General features: G+C 37.2%; 2 protein-coding genes across 3 annotated transcripts in view; both read left to right on the top strand.

Annotated features, from left to right (window-relative positions):
- LOC109080595 (insulin-like growth factor 2 mRNA-binding protein 1) overlaps positions 1-18095 on the top strand; it is a 38421-nt gene extending 20326 nt beyond the window's left edge. The window contains exons 3-15 of one of the 2 annotated variants that reach the window (XM_042728300.1): positions 5177-5225; positions 7191-7242; positions 7445-7508; positions 8145-8435; positions 8604-8738; positions 9477-9599; positions 9696-9831; positions 9974-10090; positions 10264-10380; positions 10889-10963; positions 11066-11197; positions 11332-11445; positions 11621-18095. In XM_042728300.1, coding sequence (XP_042584234.1) covers positions 5177-5225; positions 7191-7242; positions 7445-7508; positions 8145-8435; positions 8604-8738; positions 9477-9599; positions 9696-9831; positions 9974-10090; positions 10264-10380; positions 10889-10963; positions 11066-11197; positions 11332-11445; positions 11621-11767 — 1552 coding nt within the window. In that variant the 3' untranslated portion in view covers positions 11768-18095. Of the gene's footprint in view, positions 1-5176; positions 5226-7190; positions 7243-7444; positions 7509-8144; positions 8436-8603; positions 8739-9476; positions 9600-9695; positions 9832-9967; positions 10091-10263; positions 10381-10888; positions 10964-11065; positions 11198-11331; positions 11446-11620 lie in introns of both variants that reach the window. The other variant, XM_042728291.1, reaches the window with a different exon arrangement.
- Positions 18096-19285: 1190 nt separating this feature from the next.
- LOC109054792 lies at positions 19286-24537 on the top strand. The gene is made up of 10 exons (XM_019072023.2): positions 19286-19447; positions 20126-20222; positions 20473-20596; positions 20709-20866; positions 21058-21114; positions 21233-21375; positions 21807-21972; positions 22373-22512; positions 22979-23141; positions 24075-24537. The coding sequence occupies exons 1-10, from the start codon at positions 19425-19427 to the stop codon at positions 24138-24140; spliced, it is 1137 nt and encodes a 378-aa protein (XP_018927568.1). The 5' UTR covers positions 19286-19424; the 3' UTR covers positions 24141-24537.
- Positions 24538-26055: the final 1518 nt, after the last annotated feature.

Genomic DNA, 26055 nt, shown 5'->3' with positions numbered 1-26055 from the left:
GTAGCTCCCTGTATTTCTTCTGGCTCTTTTCTCCAACAAGTGTTACTCTAAACAATAAATAAATAAATAAATCCCATATTTACAGTTGACAAAAAAGGAGTCCCAGTGTCTAAAGCATTTAAGATGAGTGCATGTTAAAGCTTGTAGAACAGACACAGTTCACTTTTTTAATACAGTGTATCCATTGAGACTAAACGGAGAGCGATGTTTTGGGAAGCACGTTTATTATCCTCGACAACACTTATTTGTCTTCCAGATTTGTGTCTTTTCTTCTATTTTGGGAGGATTGTGCTCATCTGACGTGGTTTGGTGGATTTTAGCGTGTTTCGTACAGACGTACGTTGCCGTGCACCTGTGTAGTGCTGATGGTGTAGGAGTCTGTCTGTCTGTTGAATGTCGGTGTGACACATTTGTTCCCTGCACTGTGGGGTTGTTTGTTTGAATGTTTAGATTGTGAGTCTGTCTTGAATGAGCATGGGAGTATCAGTTTTGCTTATTGTTTGAGAATTTTCATAATACTTTCAAAGGAGTTTTAGATACCACTGTCATTTCTGTTATAATTAATGCTTAAATATTTATATTTTATCATGCAAGACAAACTAGAAAACTAGCATGGAAGCTATATAGGCAGCAGACAATGTATATACTAGTGCATGAGAGTTTGTGTTTTTGATATGCCAGTGTTTTAGAGTGTGTTTGTGATTATAAGATATGGAATATGTCTATATGATTAAGAGAGCCCTGCTGGTTCCTCCAAGCCCATCATACATCTGGATGTGCTGGAGGTCTTGCTGATATTTAGCAAAGGTGCTGGTGGTGCACCTGCTTTGTTTGTGTGTGTGTGTGTGTGTGTGTGTGTGTGTGTGTGTGTGTGTGTGTGTGTGTGTGTGTGTGTGTGTGGATTTACCTGGCTATAGCTGTCTCTATAACTAGTTATAGAGTAACCTAAAAAAAAGGACAGCGTAACTCATTTTACTTTATCAATAGTTATTAAATCACATTTATTAAATGATTATTAAATTATTTTTGTGTGTAGATTTTTTTTAGATTATATATCTTAACATTTATTTAAATTAAAATATCTAAAATACATTAAAATCTAATACAAATATTACAATAAATGCTGATTTGAATACATGCAATATTCATTCAAGAGTGTGTATGTTTTTGGAAAAAGTCTCTTGTGCTTAACAAGGCTGCATTTATTTTCTAAAAAAAAATACAGTGAAACGTTAATATTGTGAAACATGTTTAAAAAACTATTCTTTTTAAAGATATTTTAAAATGTAATTCCTTTCTTAGCAAAGCTGAGTTTTCAGAAGTCATTACTCAAGTCTGCAGTCACACAGTGTTAAAAAAAAACTGGTTGCCAGAATAATTCTGTAAAAATACAATAAGGTTAAAAAAATTACAATTAAAGTGTAAACACATTTACAAAACAACATGTAAATGTTACAGTATAAAACTGTTATTTACAATAAACATACATTAAACAGAAGCTGTAACATAAAACCAAAATGTGCATATCTGATAACAAAAACAAAAAGAAACAAAATTATTTAAACAAAATACTTATAAATGTGAAGTGTCACACAGGGAATTATGGGAATATCAGTTTACATTCACTGTAAATTATTATTTGATTTGCCTTTTTTACTTCTAAAATCTGTAATTTAACAATATTTTACTGTAAAAAAAATACATGAAATGTCCAGTTAGATCTTTAACAGTTTTCCCTGTGTATGTAGTATAACCTATTAACAAGTTTTTTCCCCCATAGTATTTCTACAATATTTTACAGTTAAAATTGCATTAATTTTTACGGTGCATGATCCTTCAGAAACCATTCTAATATGCTAATTGTCTGCTCTTAATGCTCTTTCTTATTTTTGTGGAAACTGTGATTTAATGCATCCTTAATAAAAGTATTAATTAAAAAAATAAAAATAACAAATTCTTACTGATCCCACTGGTTTGATTGGTAGTTAATGGTATGCCCTCATTTAATCAGCAAAGTAAACGTGATTGTGTTTAAGTACGTCTGCGTGGTGTGTGGAGGAACTGAATGTGCTTAACTGTGTCGAGACATAAGGGTTTTTTTTTTGGGGGGGGGGGGTCATGTGATGTATGTGGAGAAGGGTTTTGCAAGACGCTCAAGCTAGGATGTTTCTCTTTACTAAAAGATTGAGCTTTATGGATTATTTTATGATTATAATTTATATCTACTATTATTATTATTATTATTTTAAAAGCACATTTCAAACTCCTGTTATAGTCTGTGGTAAATCTTATCTCAGGGCATATAGTCATATCTTTACTGTTTGTTTGTTTTTTTCACATTCACTAGTTCAAGATGGGGTAAACTTCAGTAATGTGCTGCTGACCCGTATTGCTCCTGCTGGACAATACCACATACCAACCCTCACCCTAAAATACACACACCCTCCCCCTAATGCTGTTTGCTTGCCTATAGAGTCCTCACCTTTGACCCTTGTAGGGGGTGAATCTCCTTTTTTTTCACTCTCTTCTGTTCTTGTTATTTGGTCTTTATGAGCATTTTTATTGTCTTTTTAGTGCTGTGTGATTGAACTTGCTATGATTCAGTGTGTGTTGAGATTCCCATTTTAACTAAAGCCAAATCTAAACATAGATTTTATTTGCCGCACCATAAAATACATTGAAATCCCATGCAACTCTTTCTGGAGAACGTGAGCATGTTAACAGATTTGGGTCTGTGGTTGGTGTCCCATCATACACTGCTATGGCTGGACGCAAGGCCTGCTGCACATCAGGTAAATTGAGTAACGCAAAGTTTAAGCCTGTTTTCATCTCCAAACAAAAAAAAAAGAGACCAAAAACGATGTCAGTCCTTCTCACCTCTTTCTTCTGAATCTTTCATTTCCACGCCGTTGACCAATCAAAGTGGCGAAAGACTTGGTGGGACGTGACATGATCGGTTTAAACGGGTTCAAAGGTGCCAAACAAGAAGGGTTGTTTTTTTAGCAGTGGGGGTGGGGCTGAAAATCTCTGTTGCGGCTGAACGTGGGTGGGATGTGGAAGCGTCAGGTTGGGGGATGGGTTTGGGAACGAGGTGATTGATCAGTGGGAGAGCGAACAGATTGGTGGTCTCACCCATCGTGTTTGTATGGCCTTTGCCTTTTGTTAACATTTGTAGTACCTTTTGGTGCTTTCCTGGTCATAATTTACTTAAAACACACATGAAGTCATGTTGCATTTCTCCTGATTTGTGCATAATCTTGGAAGCCAACGAAAAATAAAGTACATACTCTTATAAGTGCTTCAAGGCCTCTGAATCTGCACGGCCATTTTTAAGATTGGACCATGTATGATTTCAATTGGTTTCATTTGGCCTAGACATGCTCGCATTGCTGATCTTTGTGGCGTGAAACACCCTTGCAGGATTCTTTGTTCCCTGATTGGCTGTTTTGCCCGCCATTTGCATGAAGGGAGGTTGAAAGCGGGCAAACGGCGCCATTTTCTCTGCTTGTCAACCGGTGGGCGTCAACCTTTCGGAGTTCAGAGGTCTTTAGGGTTTCTGCTCTCAGTCACCAGAAAAGGGTTGCGCCTCCCACATGACCCCTGGCACCCATTTTCCTTCTTGAACCTAAACGCATGCATTGCATCAGAAGTTTGCTGCTGCGCCCTCTAGAGGTTCCAGAGTGCTACAGCTTTGTGTAGGTTATCAGGTCTCCTTATAATGTTATGGTGATGGAGCAATGCCATGCTGCAGTTCTCTATTGGACTTTATAGTTGATTCACTCATATTTCCTTTTTTTCCCAAACCGTGCATTGCTTGGACATTGCTGTAGTTACTTGCATTTCTTTCTATTTCTCTCTCTCTCTTTCACGGGCGATGAGTTTGGATGCTTCCGGGGCAGCTGGCATTAAACTACATCAGTGTCTAGTTTCAATATACCCATTCAGTCTTCTCTCTCTCTCTCTTTCTCCTCTGCCCAATCCGCCTCGCTTCCACGAACGACGAGCAGGACGGATGCGCCCAGGCATCTTCACACACAGTGTTTAATCTACCTATAAATAATACATTCTTCTAGATCATTTTGAGATATTTTGTCTAACCTCACAGATCCTGTCCTCGATTTTGCATTGATACGTGGTGCTAATTTATGAACATATATCATGTCAGATTAGAATTGTCTGAATGATTCTACAATCAACACATTCTTGTTAAGGTTTTAAGGTCCAGTCAAAGTTCTGGATTGATCCACATCTAATGTTTATGTTTACATTTATACTTTTATCTTGAGTGGGTTACATTGCATTATCAGTTTTATTTTTAAGTGTCATTAAAAAGAAACCATGATTGTTTTAAATGCTTTTTGTAGTCAGCACATTTTTAATTTCTCAATTACAATTCATCTAATTTAGTTTGTCATAATATCTTTGACATTTTTAGTTTAGTCTAATAAATGTTTTTTGTAATGAGGTGTGTGGTGCAACTATCCTAAAAAAAAGGACAGAAAGACAAATTTACTTTGGGAAAAAAAATTAAATACAAAACATTTTGGAAATGATGATTAAGATGTATTAGTATGTGTGTTGAGATTCCTGTTTTACCCTTTACAGTTTAAGGAAAACGTTATTTTTTACACCAAACTGAAACTTTTCTTGAATTTTTTTTTTCAAATTCATGTGAAATCAAGATGAATGCAAATATTACATTAATAAATTTGACATGTTTTAAACTAGACTTTAAAATATTTTTTGAATGCTGTCCATAGGCTGTTGACCAGTACACAAAAGTATCTGTTTTAACTTGCAGTGTTAAATTTTTCCTCAAGAAATGGATTTATATCCAAATAATTCTTATGGCATGTGAAAGGATGAATTTTTTTATATCAGAGCTAAAATTAAGTACCACTGATGCAAGTTACAGTTCAGGTGAATTTATCCCTGTTCTGACTTTGACTTTCACCTTTCCATGCATCTCTTTCCACATCATTTATATATAGACAAGACCGGGACCTTCCTGAACACTAGCCTTCAGCATAAATCAGCATTTGGATGATGTTAGGTGTCATTAGTGTAATTAGGTTTTGTGTGATTGTGGGTGTAAACTTGAGAGCGGTTTTGTAACCGCTACTCTCATTAGTTTTGTATTAGATATATTGACTGTTTTTTTGTTCTCCCTCTGCAGGACCAGAAAACTCCAGATCAGAAACATTCCGCCGCACCTACAGTGGGAGGTGAGTCTGGGTGTGACTTCTTCAGACTTTTTCAGTTTCTCTCAATCAGCACAATGATGCTCATCACCCAAGTATTCTGCTGAAGTGCCAGGGTTGCTCTTAAGGTTGTTTTTTCAGACAGATTAAAGCATAATCCTTATAAATTATTGTGTCCTTGATGATTCTTCTCCATTCATAGATGTTATTTTAAGTATGACGTAGAAAACATCCCGGATGTAAATGTTTATGAGACACCAAACTGCAAAAATTTTACATTGGTTGGACAAAAAGATAATCTTAACGAAAAACAAAAATACATGTTTTAATAGTGCCACTAAGGCTCTATAATTTTGCTCATCTTCTGAAAATTTAAGATACATATAAGTCCTAGATCTCTTTGCATATTTTGTGGGAAGAGAAGTATTTTAACATCAACAAAATTACTTTTGAAAATCAGTATTAATTAAAAACTAGTTCAGTATTAATTAAAAGGCTATTTGTAAAATATTTTTCAACCTCTTCCAAAAAGAAACCTTAAAAAATGTTTTTAAAAAAAAGTGTTATATTTGAAATATTTTTAAAATGTAAATTTTCAAATGTTTATGTGGACAAAAACCTGCAGTGTAATAATTATTTTTACCTTTCCCTACATTTTATGGCAGGGGAAGTATCTATAGTACACTAAACAGAAACTGAAAAATGTCATGTGACATCGGTCAGACAAACAGATTATCCTGCTGCAAACCTGTGGATGCTCAGACAGATCTGTTTCAGTGCCACCAAGTTGCTAAAAAGTTGACACTTTTCTAAATAATTTAACATTTTTTTAGCCTCTTCCAAAAAAAAAAAAGGGAATTAAATAGCCCATTTTTGAAAATAAATAAATCCTTTTTAAAGCCTTTTCCAAAAAGAAACCTGACAAAAAGTGGAAATATATATATATATATTAAAAAGCCATTTTAAAATACAAATCAATACATTATACCAAAAGGAAACCTGACAAAATTAAATCAATAATAATAATTAAAATAAAAAAAGCCTTTTTTAAATTAAAAAGCCTTTTTCCGTCCACTTATATGGATAGAAAAACTGCAGCGTAATAATTATATAATCAGTTCTGTGCAATTCTGCCAGTTTGGTGTAAATTTCTGCAACACATCTGTTTAATCTGTCTCAGAACAACAAAGTTTGAGCTTTCTCTACATGTTCTGGCAAGGGCAGTGCCTTGTGTTGATTTAAACTCAAGTTTTATCCATGTCATTCAGGTTAGGTGATCTGTGTGTGATTATGAGATTACACCGTCACCATACAGCGTCTGTGTGTGTGTGTGCGCGCGCGGGCGTGGCACAGTGTGTGTTTTCTCTGATGGTTGTTGTACTGGCTGACTGTTGTTCTTGCGGGGTGGGGTCTCTCTTGGCACGTCTCCAGCAGGCCCCACTTCTGCCAGCCACTTGCGCCAATGTCAACCACTAGGAGGCGACCCCTTGGTGGCGAAAACCAGTCTGATGCCAACCAGGTTTTAATGGGTGAAACATGTAGTTCAGTTTGACGGATGTAAAGTTTTGTATGGAGAAATAAAGCCTAAGAAATTAATCATGCACAAAATACACACCTGGTTTGGGACAAGTTTTAATCTGAGTTTTTGACATTTGTATTTTTTTTACATTACAGAAACTTCCTATCTTAATTCTTGACATAAGATTTGAAAGTTCTAAATTCCTAAGTGAAATTAGCATGGTTTCTAAACTGTTAAGATTGGATTCTGAGTAAGGAGGATGTTTCTGTAATACAGAATAAAATTGTTTAAACTTGTCATTTTTGAAGAGAGCATCCTGGGTAATTTCATTAAATGAACTATACGCTCGTGGCCCTTAATTCTACAACTCTTGCGTGAAACTGATTCGGTCAGCAGGTGCATTGTTGGTTGCTACAATTTTAAGTAAGTTCACAATTTTCTCTTCTTTCATTCTCTTTTATCCATTGTAGGTTCTTGATGGTCTGCTTGCTCAGTATGGACCTGTTGAGAACTGTGAACAAGGTCAATTGTTTTGAGTGTCATTTATGTTTTGAATTATGTAATACTAATGAAATAATACAACAATTTGTATTACTTATGTCCAAAATATATGTTAAAAAATCATACTGAATACCTGGAAATGTTGCAAGTGCTTTTACAGCATCATTAGAGATTCAAAAATTGTAGTTATTTACACTCTTTCTGTTCTTATTTTTTCCCATAGTGAATACAGACAGTGAGACTGCAGTTGTGAACGTCACTTATGGGACACGGGAGCACGCTAGACAGTGAGTGAACTTTTCCCTGAAACCTTCATTTTAAAGCTGAAGTGTCATTTGGTGACTGGTGTATCCAGATGGAATTGCAAAAATACTGACTTCTGTCAAATAGATTGCCCTTGTCTACCATTGTTTGGACAAACAGATCCTCTCCTCTAACTCACAAATGTCGCTGTGCTGGGTTGGTCTGGTTTCTCAATGTTTTAAAAGTGCCAGTGTGTATAAAATTTTTAGTAAAAAAAAAAAACGACAAAAGGCTGTCTGTGCATATTAAGCTGTGATAAAATAAAGTATTTTAACCTAAGAATTGCACATTTTCAGCTTTAAAATGGCTTGTCTTTCTGTAATATAATCAAATTAGCATGCATCCTCTCTTTACGGTTTTTCCTTGTTTGCGGCTGACACCTACTGGTGATTCAGCTGCTTTGCAAGCTTTGTTCAGGTTAGCTAAATATATATATCTGTGAGCCTGGATTCTTTATCGGATTCATCTGTAATGTAACCATTTAGGCAAACCACTGTGACATCCATATGATTTAAGCCTTGTAGAGCAGTCAGCATTCATTCACACCATCCCAAGATGCTGTCAGTTACTATAAACCCTCTTGTATTCATGCATATCATTCATGCTTTTCGTCTAAAAAGGGCAATCCAGAAGCTCAACGGTTACCAGTTTGAGAACAATGCCCTGCGTGTTTCATACATCCCCGACGAAAACTCTGATACCGACTCTCAACGAGGCCCAGACAACGGCCGTCGTCCCGGATACGGTCCACGAGGACACTCCCGCCAGATGTCACCTGGCTCCGGAATCCCCAGCAAACATCAGCACGCAGACATCCCTCTCAGGCTGCTGGTGCCCACGCAATACGTGGGTGCCATTATCGGCAAGGAGGGCGCCACCATCCGTAACATCACCAAACAAACTCAGAGCAAGTGAGTGATTGAAATGGAAGAATTGAAAATAAACTAATTTAATTTATAAGAATAGTTCACCCTCATGTCACGTCAAACCTGTAGGATTGTTTTTTTTTTCTTTTTCTTTTTTTGGACTGATTGTTTGGATTTTACGATAGTGCCCTCTCTTCTCCTCTGATCTCTCAGGATCGATGTGCATCGTAAAGAGAATGCAGGTGCTGCTGAAAAGCCCATAAGTATCCATTCTACCCCAGAGGGCTGTTCAGCTGCCTGCCGCATGATCCTGGAAATCATGATCCAGGAGGCCAAGGACACCAAAACGTGAGTGTCAACGAAAGAACAGTCATCCTTTACACTGATTGTTTTTTTCTTGAAAATATACAAGTAATAATGTCCACTGTATATAAATACATATCTACATTACTATTTGAAAGTCAGGGGTCAGTATGTTTTTTTTGTACTTTTATTCATTAATAATCTAAACTGAGAGTAAAGACTGTTACATTGTTACAAAAGAGTTATATCTCAAATATATGCTCTTCTTTTTAACTTTGTATTTGTTTAAAACAAATCCAATTTCCACAAAAATATTGAGCAGCACAGCTGTTTTCAGCATTAATAAGAAATGTTTCTTGAGCAGCAAATCAGCATATTAGACTGATTTCTGAAGGATCATGTGACACTGAAGCCTAGAGTATTGATGCTGAAAATTCATCTTTGATCGCAGGAATAAAGCACATTTTAAAATAGAAAAGTTATTTTTATTTGTAACATTATTTCACAATATCAGGTCACCTTTATATATATAGCCCTTTATACACTACAGATTGTGTCAAAGCAGCTTTACAGTGTTAACCAGGAGAAACGTGTGCTGATAATGCAAGAGGACAATAGAAAACAGTGGGTTTTAACACTGAGTGTATCACTGTTTTTGAGCAAAACCTCTTTCTGACCCGGCCTTTGATTTTGTTTCTTTCAACCTTCAGTTCATTGAAAGGTCATTGTTGGGTCATGTCTGTTCTCAGATCAGTATTAACAGATACTGTTCATTTCTGGTAGTGCTGATGAGGTGCCTCTGAAGGTTCTTGCTCACAACAACTTTGTTGGCCGTTTGATTGGCAAAGAGGGACGCAACCTGAAGAAAGTGGAGCAAGACACTGATACCAAGATCACAATTTCACCGTAAGCAAAGAAACGACACAAACACAAAACTAAGCCTAATTTTCTACAGTGTGTTCTTAACATGATTTTTTTTCTTCTGAATGTCTCTTCATGCAGACTCCAGGATCTGACCCTTTATAACCCAGAGAGGACAATTACGGTGAAGGGCTCGATCGAAGCGTGCTGCCTGGCCGAACAGGAAATCATGAAGAAAGTGCGGGAGGCATATGACAATGATGTCGCTGCCATGAATGTGAGTTCGTAGAAGAGAGAAAAATGTGTAGGAACACAAAAATAGAAAATACTTTATTGTAAGTGTAGCATGTTTATTGTGGCCAATAAACATGAATTTTAATCCTAATCTGAAAATCTGTTCCGCCTTCATCCAGCAACAGACCCACCTGATCCCTGGAATAAACCTGGGAGCAATCGGCCTCTTCCCGCCATCCTCTGCCATGCCGCCTCCTGCCCTCGGAAACTCTGTGCCTGGTCCCCTCTATGGCCCTATGGGGGTATGACCAATTTTGTCACTATAAAAATCATAGATATTGATGTCACATAAACTGGGCCTCTGTGGCACTTTACCTTATTATAGTCAGTTAACACAATTCTCTTTTGTGACCATATGTTGTGGTGTGACGGTCTAAGCAGTTATTCATTTTTTTTTTTGTGTGTCTCCCCACAGGCCTCTGAACAGGAGACCGTCCACGTGTACATCCCAGCTCAAGCCGTAGGAGCCCTTATTGGCAAGAAAGGACAGCATATCAAGCAGCTGAGCCGTTTTGCTGGAGCTTCTATTAAGGTAACCTTTATAAAAATGCATTGTGGGTAATCTGTTTGGTTTCCAAAAGAATATAGCTCACCCAAAAATGAAAATTCTTTTATTATTTACTTATCTTCATGTCTTTCCAAACCTGTTGCAATGTTTTCTATTTGTGTACAAATTATTATTTTCTTTTATTCTTCAAAAAATTCCAAAATGACAAAAACTGTAATTTATTCGTTATGCAAAGCTGAATTCTCAGCATCATTACTCCAGTCTTCAGTGTCACATGATCCTTCAGAAATCATTGATTGTGTTAAATATCTCTTTATTTGTTCCATGGATGAAAGTCATTCTTACAGGTTTAGAACAACATGATGAACATTTTCTTCTTTGGGTGGTATTGTTGTTAAAATGATCACGCAGGTCATCTCAAAGCAAATATTGTGTTGATATGTCAGGTAAAATATTGAGGTTCATGCTCTCTTTTTCTGAAGTTCATAGTTGTGTCAAGATGACTTCAACCCTCACATGCATTTTTCCTCAGATTGCACCAGCAGAGGCTCCAGACTCAAAAATGCGAATGGTCATTGTTACAGGACCACCTGAGGCCCAGTTCAAGGTTTGCTTGAATGCATGCTTTGCAAACTAATTTCAGAAAATATTTGAGAGGAATGTGCTGTCAGGAAGACCCAAGTCGTTTAAGAAGCCCTGTGTGCTTTAGGCTCAAGGCAGAATATACGGTAAGCTGAAGGAGGAGAACTTCTTCGGCCCCAAAGAGGAAGTGAAGTTGGAGACACACATCAAAGTAGCAGCTGCAGCAGCAGGAAGGGTCATCGGAAAAGGCGGGAAAACCGTAAGTCGTATATCATTAACATATGGCTGACAAATGTTCGATGACTTCGAGGAAGAGTGTTTTTGAAGTTATGAAAGGAATGCTCTGATCAAGACTATGCTGCTGATTGAATTGATCTGTACGACCCATCATAGGTGAACGAACTGCAGAACCTCACCGCTGCTGAAGTAGTGGTTCCCCGAGAGCAGACCCCTGATGAACACGACCAGGTCATCGTCAAAATCATCGGCCACTTTTACGCAAGTCAGGTCAGTCGCTTATCTTTCTGTATTCCCTGCACAAATGTGCTTCGCTTAGTTAGGAGTGGACACCTCAAGAGTTTGGGTGACGTTTCATTTGGCTAAAACATTAAAATAAACTGGAAGAGCAAACAATGCTAAAATACTGTTTTTTTTTTTTTTTTGTTTGTTGTCTCCTCTCTAGTTGGCACAGAGGAAGATCAGGGACATTTTGACACAAGTCAAGCAGCAGCAGAAAGGAGGTACAGGAGGTTCTCAGGGGTCCCATCCGCAGGGCATGTCTGAGCCGGGGACCCCTCAGGAACTGGCACAAGAACCCAGGAGGAAGTGAGAGGCCGGGGCCGCTACCCAGTCAGACGGACAAATGGGAGGACAAACGAGCAGACTGACAGAGAGAGAGAGAGTGACACACAGACCTAGCGGTAGACAGGGAGAAATGAGCAGCAGAATGAGAGTGTATTAAAAAGAGAAAAAAAAAGACAAAAAATGCCTGTGAGAGGGCGAGGAAGCAAGTTTAGTGAAAATGAACAAGAAAAAAAAATGATTTTTTTTTTTTAAAGAGAGATAACTAGAAAACAGAGACCAGATGCCAGGCCAGGTGGAGTGACTGAGGATGGTGAGGAGGTCTGTCAAAACGGAGCGCCCCTCTGGTGAGAGCTTTTTTACATAGCTGCTTATTGGGAATAGGGTGTAATGAAGGTCCCTTCAAAAGTGTGTATTCATAAAGGATTCGAGCTTCATGGGACTCTCAGCCATCAGCAGTCACTTCAAATTTTTTTACAGTTTTTTTTGTTTTTGTTTTTGTTTTTTTTAAAGATAGAGATATATGTATAGAAATGTTTATTCAGAGGTATTATTAATGAAATGCAGTGAGGTAGAGACGGGAAAGAGAGAGCAGAGAAGCCATCACACTTTTTGGAGGGCGTGGTCACTAATCAAGTGACTTCTCCCTACCTATCAGAGATGAGGGGAGGGGCCAAAGTTGTTAACACTGCTCTTGAAGTCCCCCACGCTAAACCGTGGGGGTGACGAGATGAAAAAAAAAAAATGAGGTTGTAAATATAATCTTCATGACTAATGCTGCACGTTTAACCATCGACAATCGAGTGCCTGGCTTATGAGGGTTGTGGCGTTTTTCCTGCCACTTCCTTTTTAGGCTTCGTGCCGTTTGGCCGGCGGGACGTGCGGCGAGAGTTCAGTAAGCGTGTGGGCTAAAGGTGACCTCTGCAGTTGTATTGCAGTGGCTCAGCTTTGATGTGCGGAGACCCATCAATTCCGTCCTAAACCACGCCGGCGATGATCGCTGCAGCGCCGCTCACACACAAACGGCATATTTTATATATATTATATATATATGATATGTGAGTTAACCTGGCCCCTCATTGCATTGGAGCAGGCAGACAATGAAAAAGAAGGTACTGCAATTTCAGAAAACGAGACCTAGAGCATCTTTTGTTTAAACGTTTTCTCTAAGGAATTTACGTATTCAAATTTTTTTTAAAAGCAATCATGAAACCTGGCCTTCAGACACATTGTTCTGTGTTTTTCCTGAGAATAATTATGCTGTTAATATGCAGAGACAGAATCAAGTGAGGACAGTCAGCCTGAATGCCAGGTTTGGAATGACAGGGTCTGCCTTTAGGTCAAAGGTCAAGAACAGGTGACCGCAAAATGGTTTCTGTGCTCTCTCTCGCCCACTTTGTTTGACATTTGCCGTTGAGGTTGCCAGAGTCCTGGCCTTGCTCACTGATCCTAGAACAGATTAGATAAAATGAAATTAAGAAGAAAAAAAAAAACTACCTCAGGGTATTGTTACCTCAGTATTCCTAATTTCTAGTTTCTTTTGCCTTTTTTTTTTTTTTTGCTTGCTTGCTGGTGTTTTTATATAAAAGCTGATAGTCTTGAATATTTTATTTTTTTAAGGAAGAAGTATTTTACTTTTTCTTTTTGGGTATGAGTGTATGCGTGAGTGTAAGTGAGGGTGTTTTTCCTCACCTGAGCTCAGAAGGACTCCCAGGAAAAATTCTGAATTGTTTAGGTGGTCTCTCTCACCTGTAGCCTGGGGGTCCTTGAAGAGTCGCACTTGAAATCACTGTTCAATGGGACGTAGGACGGGTCATACCAGTTTTTACAGGTGCATAATGAACATTGCCATACCACAGGATTTTAAGTTTGATGCATATGCGTTTGTTTGTCATACAAGCTGACCGTAGAAATCTAAAAATGGCTTCTTTTTCTAACTTCTGCCATTATTTTTGCACCTGTGGTGTGATCTTGATCATTCTGCATTGATGGATTTAGACATCATTGGATGACTTGCTTGAAAGGGCTTGACTTACTCACCATGCTTGAAAAAAGCGAAAGCATGATGACAATCTTCAGCCCCAAGACACTGAATGTGAACCATTCAACATCTCTCTCCTGTTTTTTATTTGGATCGAGTCTCGTCCTTCCCCATTGTCCTGTGCAAGTGTGCGCGAGTGTCTTTTCTAATTGAGTTCAAGTGTTAAATCTTTTTGTTGGGGAAGTGGTTTGGGTGTTTAAAAAAGGCAGGAACATAGAAAAACACTCATTTTTTTAAATAAACTGACTGAGAACATAAAACGTACCTTTGAAAAACGGAAGCTAAAAAAATATAAAGTAAATTCAAATAAAAAAACATTCACATCTCTCAAATTGAAACCTGTAAATAATTTGTTTAACGGAACTATCGGATAAAAAACTGTTTGTATTTTTTTAGAATAAAATACTAATTGGATAAAGGATGGAAAGACTTTTAACCGTTAAAGATGGATGGACACTGCCAGACCACATCCTTTTCAGGTTCCATTCAGAGGAAGGGTTTGCTAGCATGTTCTTGTGCTTTAACCGCTCAAAGTCTTTTATTTTGTTTTTGTGGGTTTTTTTTTTTTTAAGCTTCCCTTTTTCACACTAGATGGCAGTCTTCTGTTCTCTGCTTGAGGACTGAACTTGTTAATGACTCATCTCCATTGAGACACAATACATACTGCTCTTCAGGCGGGAAAGCAAAGAAGTGTCTGTCCTGTTCCAGCCGTAGACACCGAGACACACTCACACACTTCTGCTCTGTTCAGACTGCAGCAGCCTTTTTTTTTCTCTCTCTCTTTTTTTTAAAATGTTTTTATTTTTGACAGCAAGCTTTATTTGGACATGACATCTGGTTACGAACTGTTTCATCAATAAAAGACAAAAAAATATGTGAGCGAGAAATATTAACATAAATATCAGCAGATCTCCAAGAACTAACATAGTGTTGTGACAAAAAAAATAAGTAGATATATTATTGTAATTGCATTTTTTTTTTTGTTATTTTGTCTCTTTTATTATTATAATTCTTTGGGTGAAAGGTGGAAGAGATGAGAGGGAGATGCCCTTAACAGTTTCAATGGACAGGTGGACATTTCGTAAAGATTTTAAAAGCCACATTTGTCCCCTTCCTCTTTTTCCCCACATGTTCTTACCTTTCATCCCCTTCCACCACTCGCTGCCTTCATCCGCTCATTATGGTTTTGCGTTATTATCCGATTCAAAACAGACTTGGCGAGCGACGTGTGGTTTCATTTCTGGAGTTGAGCGCCCTCTCTCACGCTGGCCTCGTTTGTGACCGTTTTCTCTGTTCAGTTCAGTCGTTTGATGTTGAATTCCTTTAAGATTTATTTTTCCTCATTCGTTTCTCAAATTGTCTTCATTTAGTTTGGATTATAGCTAGGTTTCATGATCAGAGTTCTTTATGCACAGACACCTCTTACACTGCTACTAGTTCATTTGAATTACTAACAAATGATTCATTCTTCACGTAATACCTGTGCCAAACTGGGATTCGCTTTGCGTTTTGTTGTTGTACTCCAGGAAAAAGGAACTAATTAAGACTGTTCGCAGTCAGGAACGGATGCAGTGCTCGTGTAGATACACGGTTCCCTGAGTACTGCGAGTCGGCCTCCTGTTTGGCACTTGGAAGTGTTTTCTTCTCTCCTTTTTATTTCAAGGTCCTCCACACGTTGTCGGTGACGAGGGCTTGAACAAACCGTAGAACCGTTTAGCATACTTGAGCTTGGAAAAGAGATAGTATGTTGTTTACTTATGCAAATCTGTGACGAGTCAAACGAATGGCTTTCGTTTGTCACACGGACTGTTGAGTGTCCACTGGGAAAAGTTGCATTGCAGTGATAGATCACAGGTTGAAGCGCAGCTTAGTTGGGTGTGATCATCATATTGACGTTGCATGCCACTGTTGTATCTCACCGTGCTAGTTTCTGGCCTCTCCTTAAGGAAGACATTTGGGTGCTACAAATGACGAATCAAACCTCACATAACTAGGAACGCTACCTCAAGACTTAGCCATAAGATTGTTTTTATCAAGCAGATGAGAGCGAAAGTGCATGTTACATTTTACTTTTGAGTTTTAATTTATTTTTAGCTCTTCATTTCTGTAGACGTTTGGATAGAATACTACTCCAGCTTAGAGCTGGGACTCTTTTGCGGGGCAAGGTGGCAGGACAGGGAACGGATGTGTTTGGTGATGGTTTGCACGGGAGGAGGAACGTTGAAGAGCCTGTGAAATTCTGTTAGTGCACAGTTAAGCTAAAATTCTCCCTACGTTGTGACTTATGGTGCATTCAAGTCAAGTCGGAAAGATTTGTGAGTTAAATGCACATGAATGCCACCACAAAGTTCTTTATTGGAATAGTTCACTTAAAATTTGCTGAAAATTTAGACTCCTTCAGGCCATCCAAGATGAAGATTGGTTGTTTCTTCCTCTGAACAGATTTGGAGAAATTCAGCATTACATCACTTACTCTGCAGTGAATGGGTGCCGTCAAAATGAGAGTCTAAACAGCTGATAAATACATTACAATAATCCAGAAGTAATCCATATGACTCAAGTCACAGTTAGAATCAGTTAAAGTCTTGTGAAGTGAGAAACCATCAAGATGTTTTTAACTTCAAACTGTTGTGAAATGCAAGTCTCCTATCCATAATATTGCTTTACTTTGTGGATCACTTGATGTTTTTTTTTTTTTTTACTCTCATTTTGACGGCACCCATTCACTGCAGAGGTGAGCAATGATGCAATGCTACATTTTTCCAAATCTGTTCCAATGAAGAAACAAACTCTTCTACATCTGGGATGGGTTTGTACTTTTTCCAGCAAATTTCATTTAAACCCTGAATTTTTAAGTTGGGGCGCGTCACAACGGATCACAATCGATCGCATGTACAAAATATAGTAGTATTGTACAATTACCATTACAGCATGAATTGAACAATAACATAAAGAAAAAACACATCTGATGTGCATTCTTTATACATCATTTATGGAAGTTAAAAAAATCTTTCACAGCCATCAAAGTGACTTGAACACACCTGATGTCGTAATTACTTAAATACTTTCCAACTCATAAATACAGACTGAACGCACCATAAGACCTGACTATTATGAAACTAATGGCACAAACGTAACTAGGCCAGCATTCGTAGAGTGACTAACGATACCTCTGAAGATCGAAACACACAACTGTGCCTGTTGCGCTATTTCCTCTGTGTCCTTTCCCACTTCGATGGCACCACACTACCTCCATGCCATGCAGCCTTGACCCCGAGTACAACCCTCCCCATTCAGAAGCCCTTTTCTCACTGATCTTGAAAACGGTTTCACCTTCTTTCCTTTTTGGTGAAACTAGATTTCAATCGGCAACAAAATAGAGCTTCTACTAATATTCTGTCCTCCACCTGTAGTCTCATTTTATGACTTCATGGCCTGAATCAAAAGGCACGACTCCTGTAACCATGTGTTTTTAATTATTTTTTTTTTTTCTTTTTCTTTTTTTTGTTGATCTACCTCTTAGAATAAAGACAAACGGATATAGAACAGATCATAAAACTAAAAAAGACACAAAAAGTTAATTTTGAAAATGTTAAGCTTAATGAATCAATAATAATTATATTAATAATAATAATAAATGACTTGAGCAACTGGGTAGCAGCATCTCCGTATACTGTAGTGCATAGGAGTCTTTTACTTCCAAAGATGATTTTTCTTCATTCGTTTTTGAAATTGTTCAGGATGAATTTGGAAATGGAATAAATGGAAATGCGGGAGGGGAAATAAACATGTCAGTTTCACTATCCAATCTCTCTTTTTTTTTTAAATTTCATTATTATTAAACTGACTTTATTTTTAACTTACAAATTGTTCATCTTTCTGTTTGATTTATATTTCTGATGGCTTTTTAAATATGACATAGGATTGTATCTCTTATGTTTGCAATAGAATCTGCTCTCTTTCTCTGTGAACCGCAACATAATAGTATCTTTTCAGGCCGCACAGAGCAGCATGATGTTGAAATCGTTTTCATTTTTATTGTTTCATTTCACCTATAATGATGCAACAGGAGAGCGAAGGTCTGTTGAATTAAATGGGGCACATTTTAGGAGGATGAGAGAGGAAGGAGACTACCTTTACCGGACTATACCTTTATCCCTTCACCCTTCTTACAGCAGGTGCCACAGACATTATCAGGCCTTTCAGCCTCTGCCTGCCTGATTTTCTTTGATTCTCATCCACAATTGTTTTGAACTCTTTGTAAAGAATACAGAGCATAGATATGAATGTGACAATAAAAGATGAGTAAAACGGTGTTGTGTGGTCTTGTGTCTGGACTGTATTGGTGTGTTTTTGTCTCTGCTTGGGCACATTTAGCTTAGAATTTCATCCTGATTTAAAATGCTTTGTATTACAGTATGCCATTTTTAATCTTGACTGCATGTGTTCTTCAGTGAATTTAATCATTAGATATTGAATGTAATTTTAATGCATATATTGGCATTAGTGACATAAATAGAGCATGTTTTTTTTTATATATGATCAAGAGATTAATGTAAACTAATTTGACCAACTAATTGTTGTCACTAATTTATATGTCAGTAAATATAAGGTTTTGAGTCTGAAGTGCAGTTACACAACTATATGTTGTAAAAACAGTTTTGTATTTTGGTTCCAAACACTTTAACACAGTGGGGCTACAGTGAAGGCAGATTTAAGAGAAAAAGGCAGGCCTATGTTCTCAAGATAAGGTCACAGAAAGTAACATAATTTTAAATGAATACATTAATTAATGTAAATGAAATTAGTTGATAACAGGATGCATTTTTATTGCATTTGGAATATCTAAGTTGAAGTATAAATTGTTTTGTGTGTCATAATTGTTTACTGTATAAATGTAGCTGAAAAGCCTATTATAGCTATGACAACTCATCATAATGAAAAAAAAAAAAACGAGAAAGCGTTGACGTTAAAAAACTAATAAAACTTTATTCAGGCGAAGAAAAAAAACCTTCTGAAAGTTGTGCAATTACGTGACACCTGAGTGTTTTTCCAGGAAGAAACGCAATTTCGAAGAGGATTAGCCTAATTAAAAATATTTAAGGAGTTATTACAGAAATCAGGAATGATAAAACCAGGAATAATAATAATAATGTGTTACTTCATTTTGTATTGTATTTATGTAATGTGTTTATTTGTTTCTTCCACATTAGTAGTTGACTGTTGCTTCATCTTTTAATTGTTTTTGAATCTATGCATTTTATTAAATCTATTTCTCAGTTAGTCGTATTAAACGACTGACATACAACTGCTTAACTTTATTCTTTATTCTTTTTTAAATTTGTATTTCCTGTATAGATAAATATAAAAGAGGTAACTCATATCCTACATTGTTAGCCTATATTGATAATAGAAAATATGAATTAGGTTAAGTAGCCTACTATGTATAATTTACAAATAAAAAAAATATTTATGCAATGTTGTAAATATATTTTAAATACACTAATGTGTTGTTTGGCTGTAAATTCATGTCATGTATGTACGTCTAAAGGTTTCGTTCATAGATCAATGATTGGTGGACATCTGTGACGTAGGCGTCACAGTTCTGACCAATCAGCGTCAGGCGGTAAGTTTCAAAACACAAATGGCGACGGAGAGAACAGAAGCGTGAGTATTGTCTATCAAACCATAAAGACACATGGAAATATTTGGATTATTTTTATAGCGCGTTATACGTTAAAAGTGCCCTGTCGCTATAAGAATCAAATTAGTTCTCGGGCAAGTCGTTATTTGGATGCTGACTGCTAAACGCCCAAACTGTCTAACGTTACCTTAAGTCACCGCTGTAACTGTAGCTTTCACTGAAATACCATCAATACAGTTAACGTTATTATAATAAAAAGGCGGCCACTCAGTGTACATTAAAACATACTACAACACTGTTTTAAATACTGAACCGATGAACTTTCACAAGGGCATTTTAATTAAACAATTAAAGCCATTTAATCATTAATGCGTATATTTAGTAGATTTTAATACAATACTTACGTGCACGTGAGTGTGACAACACAAGATGCATCGCAGCTGATAGATTATTATAAATACAAGGATTGTTTTTTTTCCTTTCTTGTTTTGTAGTTTTTTTTTTTTAAGATAATATTTTTAAGATATTTTTTCATTTGTACTGAGTTGATTAAATTACATCAGAGGATTAAAACAAAATGACCAAAGCTGTTGAAAGCCTCAAGTATTCTCAGGCTGTTTAACTATGGTCCTTGTTTTTAAGAGCATGAAATAAGAACAAATAAAATTTGATAAACACTAAATAATATTCTCTGATTTCAGGCTTCTGGAAAGGACTGACCCCTCCTTCCTGAAATCATGCAACACCACCGAAGTGCAGGAAACAGGAGAGGGAGAAATTATGGCTCCTTATCTGATGGTGAATTTAAGTTCTGCTATGTGTAACAGTAGTTTATGCAAATAACTAACTAAAAAAAAAATCACCAATATTTAACCATGAATTGTGATTTTCTTTCGAATTCTTTTATTTATTTTTAAATGGATTAGCTAATAACCAATTGCCATGGTTTTATTGTAGTAACAATAACTGTAGTACCGTGGTATAAAATGATTTACATTAAACATATATATACATGAATGAAATCTTGATGTTTTATGTTCTTGCGTAGGACTGCAGGCGGAAACAGAAGCATGTATTCAGACAGCTGTGTGTGGTGGATGACATGATCCAGCTGCTGGCAGGTCTGGAGTCGGTGGATCAGCTGCTGAATGAGCCATGTCCCCGAAACCCAGGTAACACACACATTTCATGGATTATACATTTATTATAAATTATTGTGACTGTCCATTGCTACAATTGCTAAACAGCGAGGTGGTGCCTTGTTTCGGGTGTGTTGGCACACAGGTAATGAAGCTCGTTCTGCATGGAAGGCATTAAAGGCTGAATATCTGGAGAGAGTTCAGGAGGTGGAGGGGCTGATCAGCACTCTCCGGGTTCGCACGGAAGAGCTTCAGGGTAAACGGAAGACACTGGAGACCCTGCTGTCCACTCTGCAGATAAAGGTAGTCAGACTTCAAATTCAGGGGGAAAAAAAGCTATTTATCTAGCACATAAGATATATGCATTGGATGAATCTGATAAAAAGCAGGTTTTTTGCAGGTTGTTGTTGTGTGGCCTTGATAGGTAAACATGGAGCTTCGCTCTTGCATATTCTTACTGTTGTATTGTACATTAAAATCTCGTTCTTGTTCAGAAAGAGGAGTGCAAAGAGAAGGAGAGAATCACAGCTAAACGAAATCAGAGAGCTGAGGTAAGCCATGCACTCACTTCAGACTTCTAATAATTTCCACTTTTCTTCACTGAAAACGGCTGTGGGACAAACTGGTAGAATCAGCTTGCTTGAATTCTTCCTCCGTTCTCTCACACAGAAACAGATCAGCTTTCAGTTGGAAGATTCTCTCCAGGCAGCCCAAAACGCTATGAATGTGTGTGATTTGCGGCTTTCTAAGCTCAAGGATGAGGTTGAAAAACAGCATGCTCGGATTAGTGACTGGACAATATTAAGAGACGGGTGAGTCTATATACACTTTTTTTTTTTTTTGGCTACCGTTTTTGCTGTTCTTCAAACTTCAGGATTCATCAAAGAAGCCAAAAAAAAAAAAATATCCCAGTTTCTACAGAAGTATTAAGCAGCACAACTGTTTTGAAAATGAAAAAAAGAGAAATGTTTCTTCTGTGGCAAATCTGCCTATTAGAATAATTTCTGAAGAATCATGTGACACTGAAGACTGGAGTAATAGACCTTTGTCAGGTTAGATGCCATATTGAATTTGAGAGAGAGATGCATAAATTACTAATTTACAGCTGCATACTTTAGATTTTGTGACTGTGTTAGGTTGCTGATTACAGTCAAGATTCTTCAAATATTCAAAACGTTTTTGCTGCACAGACATTTAACACAATATGCCCCCCTCTCTTCCTCTTATTTTCTTTGTCTCTCAGGCTGCAGACCTTGGTCACAGTGACTCACAGAAACATGCAGTACAGGCTGCTGTCAGTCAGTTCCTCTGAGCTGTGCCTCGAGCTCTTGCCTCGTGCTGCTGAAAAATCACTTGAACCCCTGCGTGTGTCCATCACCATGACAACCAGCGATGAATTTCATCTTCAGGTACTGTGTCTCAGCATATATTTCCCTATAGTGATGCTGAGATGTGTGATACGTCAAGTGAGTGATGAACTGCCAAAGAAAGAATGTGCTTTTAAATGATAAAACATATATAGTTTGTACATGCATACACACACACTTCACTCACATTATGATGATACTATAATGTGTTATGCTGTATTAAATAGGACAAGAATGCAAAATATCTACAGCACTTACACTACCAGAACTTTAACCATGTGGTACCTCTAAAACAATTTTAGACAAGCTTTTGAATTAAACTGATGCTGCCAATATTTTAAAAACTGATATTCTTCTAGAACTATATTTCTTTTTAGCCCTATCTGGATTTCATTTTCTTTTTTTACATTATTGTAAATCTATCTCTTTTCCTTTGTTTCAGGTGTTTCAGGGAACTGCTGGTCTTGTAGAGGAGGCGGTGGATGGGCGTTTTCGGCAAGTGAGCGCCGCCCTTGTGGAGGTGATGGAGCGGTACATAAGTCAAGGAGAGATGCTGTCTGAGATACAGGCTCTGCACTCCAGGTACATTTTCTTAAAGTGTATACATACATTTCTCAGGAATCTTATCATTTCTATATTTTATGGCGGTAAAGTTCAGATTCATCACAAGTTACTGATAACGAAAAAGGTTCATAAAACCAAAATACATCATACAATTCAGGCCTTCAAACTGAAAATCCTTTTTTCTTTAACCTGTGAAATGTTGTCAGCCACATAGTCATTTTTATTGCTACATTAATTATTACTACATTACTACATTAATTATTTTCACTACTACACCATGCAAGCTTGCAATAATGTATTTCATTCAAGTAACCCGTTCACAACTGTCTTTTATGGTTTTATTGGATCTCAGTTGCTGAGAAATGTTTTAATTTAACAACACTGGATCTCAACATTCTGTTCTATAAGGCAAGAAAACTAGTTTTACACTATAAAGCAATTTACTTCCTGTATCTCATGTACATTTTTTGGCTTGTTTGGTCAGGTTTGCGATAGATTGGTGTCCTGCTGAAAAGCTTCTGATCTTTCTCAAGACTGCGACCACCGTATGTCACCTGAGGGTTGAGGAGGGGTACCCTTCACACGGCAGAGCTACTCTCCTGTCTGTGAGGAAAGACGGCAATCTGCTAGATATCACCGATCTACAGGTGAGGAAGAGTGAAAAGCTTTTATTACAGTTCACTAATTCATATTGCTTTTTTACTAGTCATGTCGCAAAGCATCGAAATTTGCCAATTATCCTTGTCTTTGCTGATTTTTGCACCAAATTTGTGCCATTTTCAAACTTCATAAATATTATTCCAGATTCTTATAAATTGTACTCATTGTGTTCATGCTGACTTGGTATGTTTCTAAAAAACATTTAAAGCTTTAAGAATTAAGTATAAAGTAATACCATATTTTCCTTGCACATTTAATGCATGTGAGTTTTTAATTTCAGAAACATTTTCAAATGTATCTTTTCAAGGTAAAAAGTTTTTTTTTTTTTTTTTTTTTATCAGGAATTATTAATTCATAGATATCATTACCCTTTTGGGAAGTTGCCCCACATGACATTTTACATCCTGAACTAACCTTGTCTTCTTATAAAGGTTTTTTCTCCCAAGTAAATAGTAGCATAAAATTATGCCAAATTATTTAATAATGTTTTCTTTTTATGAATTTCATTCATTTAATTATACATTCATGTAATGATTATTTTATTATTTTTTTATTGCTTTATTACGATGTCAGAACAATTGTGTATGTATTTTATATATATTTTACTTTTTAAATGCTCCAAAAATATCAAAATTAATTGTAATACATAATTTGCATTCAATTAATTGAATGTATAAATTGCATTTTAATGCATGTTAAAAATATTGGTCTAGTTGAGCATAGTTGAGAGACTATCATGCTGCATTGTGACCCAGCATTTTCTGAAAATGTTCCCCAAGGTATAATTGGTATAATGTTCCCAAGCCAAATAATTGGTATATCCCCTCTTATATGAGGTCATGATGTTACCAGCTCAGATCCTTGCAATGTTTTTCTCTGCCATTTTTGAATTCAGTTTGTTCATTCATGTTCATTTTCAGCCTCCAGTGCAACATCCTGTTCTGACAGAGTGGCTTGAGTTTCTCTCCTCCAGTCCGAACATCTGACATCACGAAATTTACTCCAGCCCTGATCTTCTGGTTTGACTTCATCATGAATGTCACTTCCTGTGTCAGAGTCTGTTATATTACACATAATCCATTTGCATTGTAGAGTTCTAGTTGCATTGTCGATACATATAAATGAATGTTTGTGTCTGCATTGTGAGTCATAAAGTATTTTCAGACTTTATCTAACCAACCCAGACTGTCATTATTATTATTAGAATTATTATTTGCATAAATAACCAGTGCCAAAGGATTGGAAAAATCTAATTTCAATATGTTTTCAAGTAGCAAAGAGTTCTGCATTCTTCACCTCAGAAAATACAGATCACGTGACATCTCTGTTATGTTTGTGTCTATTAAAAAATCAAAAAGGTAAATAAAATGAATCTAAAATGTATTAAATGGCGCCCGGTTTTCACTTCCCTCTTTTACATTTACAGTCAGCTCTTGTTTTTCCACACTAGAGGGCAGCACTTCCTGTGAAGAGCACCACATGCATATTGTTCCATTCACTATGGTCTGACATAACAGGTTAGGTAACGATTCAGACTATATCTGGAGACTCAAGTTTCTTCTTCTGCTGCCTGCATATTTAATACCCTCTTTTTTTTTTTTTTTTACTACACAACAGTTCTGAAGTGTTGTATATTTCCATCTCAGACACGAAAAGCTGCTATCACGTTGGCTTCTAGCCACCCCTGGGGCGTGTTATGAAACGAGATCAAATTCACAGTCATTTTTTTCTTCCTGTGGTTGTTCTGATATACTCCACTCCACACTTGAAGCAGTTATCCGCCCTCAGGTGCTGCACAACAGGAGCTGCTCTCATTGGCTGAATAAGATGTGAGGTTTGCTCTGGATTTGGCCAATAGGGAGCTGTGAAGCTGATTATGTGGGCACAGTGACCCAGTTCTGGGTGCATGTGTGTGGAGAGCACTCCATATTCTCTGCTTATTCTGGTGTCTGCAATTAGAAAGGGCCTGGACTACGTGATGTGCTTTCACAATAACCTTTGTAGATAACATAATGACCTTTTGAGTCCTTCGTAATCACCTCAGTAAACTACTGCTTTCTGTCCCTCTGTTTATCCTGAATAAAATCTGGTTTTGTGTATGTAATAAAAGCCTTAAAAAGATCTACAGAGTGTGTAGTATCTTGTAATCAGTTTTTTTTTTAAATATCTAATTGAATACACTTTCCTTTTTTCTTTTCACATTGCTTTGTCATTTAAAAAAAGTGCTCGTTTATTTCTTGATATCAGTGTAATGAGTTGATTTATAGTTAAAGTGAGAAAAAGTGAAAGTGACGTGACATTCAGCCAAGTATGGTGACCCATACTCAGAATTTGTGCTCTGCATTTAACCCATCCGAAGTGCACACACACAGAGCAGTGAACACACACACACTGTGAACACACACCCGGAGCAGTGGGCAGCCATTTATGCTGCGGCGCCCGGGGAGCAGTTGGGGTTCAGTGCCTTGCTCAAGGGCACCTAAGTCGTGGTATTGAGGGTGGAGAGAGCGCTGTACATTCACTCCCCCCACCCACAATTCCTGCCGGCCCGAGACTCGAACTCACAACCCTTCGATTGGGAGTCCGACTCTCTAACCATTAGGCCACGACTTCCCCAAATTCCTGTGATGACAAATGAGGTAGGTATTGTGAACCCCCCCCCATTTGCTCTATGTTTTCTGATTACTCATGTTTACTGTTATTGAATATTTTAGCTTTTTGCAAAAGCTTTCCTGTGTTAGGTATAGTGATTCTACTGTGTTAAGATTCAGTCTTATTGAATGTCACGGATGTAAATTTCCAGTATATAATATTTACAATATTTCTACTATATTTTTTCCCCTTCATATATGGATAACTGTTCAAATGCTTGGGGTTGGTAATTTATTAGTGTGTGTGTGC

The sequence above is a fragment of the Cyprinus carpio genome, chromosome A3, assembly GCF_018340385.1.
Source record: "Cyprinus carpio isolate SPL01 chromosome A3, ASM1834038v1, whole genome shotgun sequence".
Taxonomy (NCBI): domain Eukaryota; kingdom Metazoa; phylum Chordata; class Actinopteri; order Cypriniformes; family Cyprinidae; genus Cyprinus; species Cyprinus carpio.
Note: the sequence above shows the minus strand (reverse complement) of the source record. Positions and strands in the feature narration are given on the sequence as shown.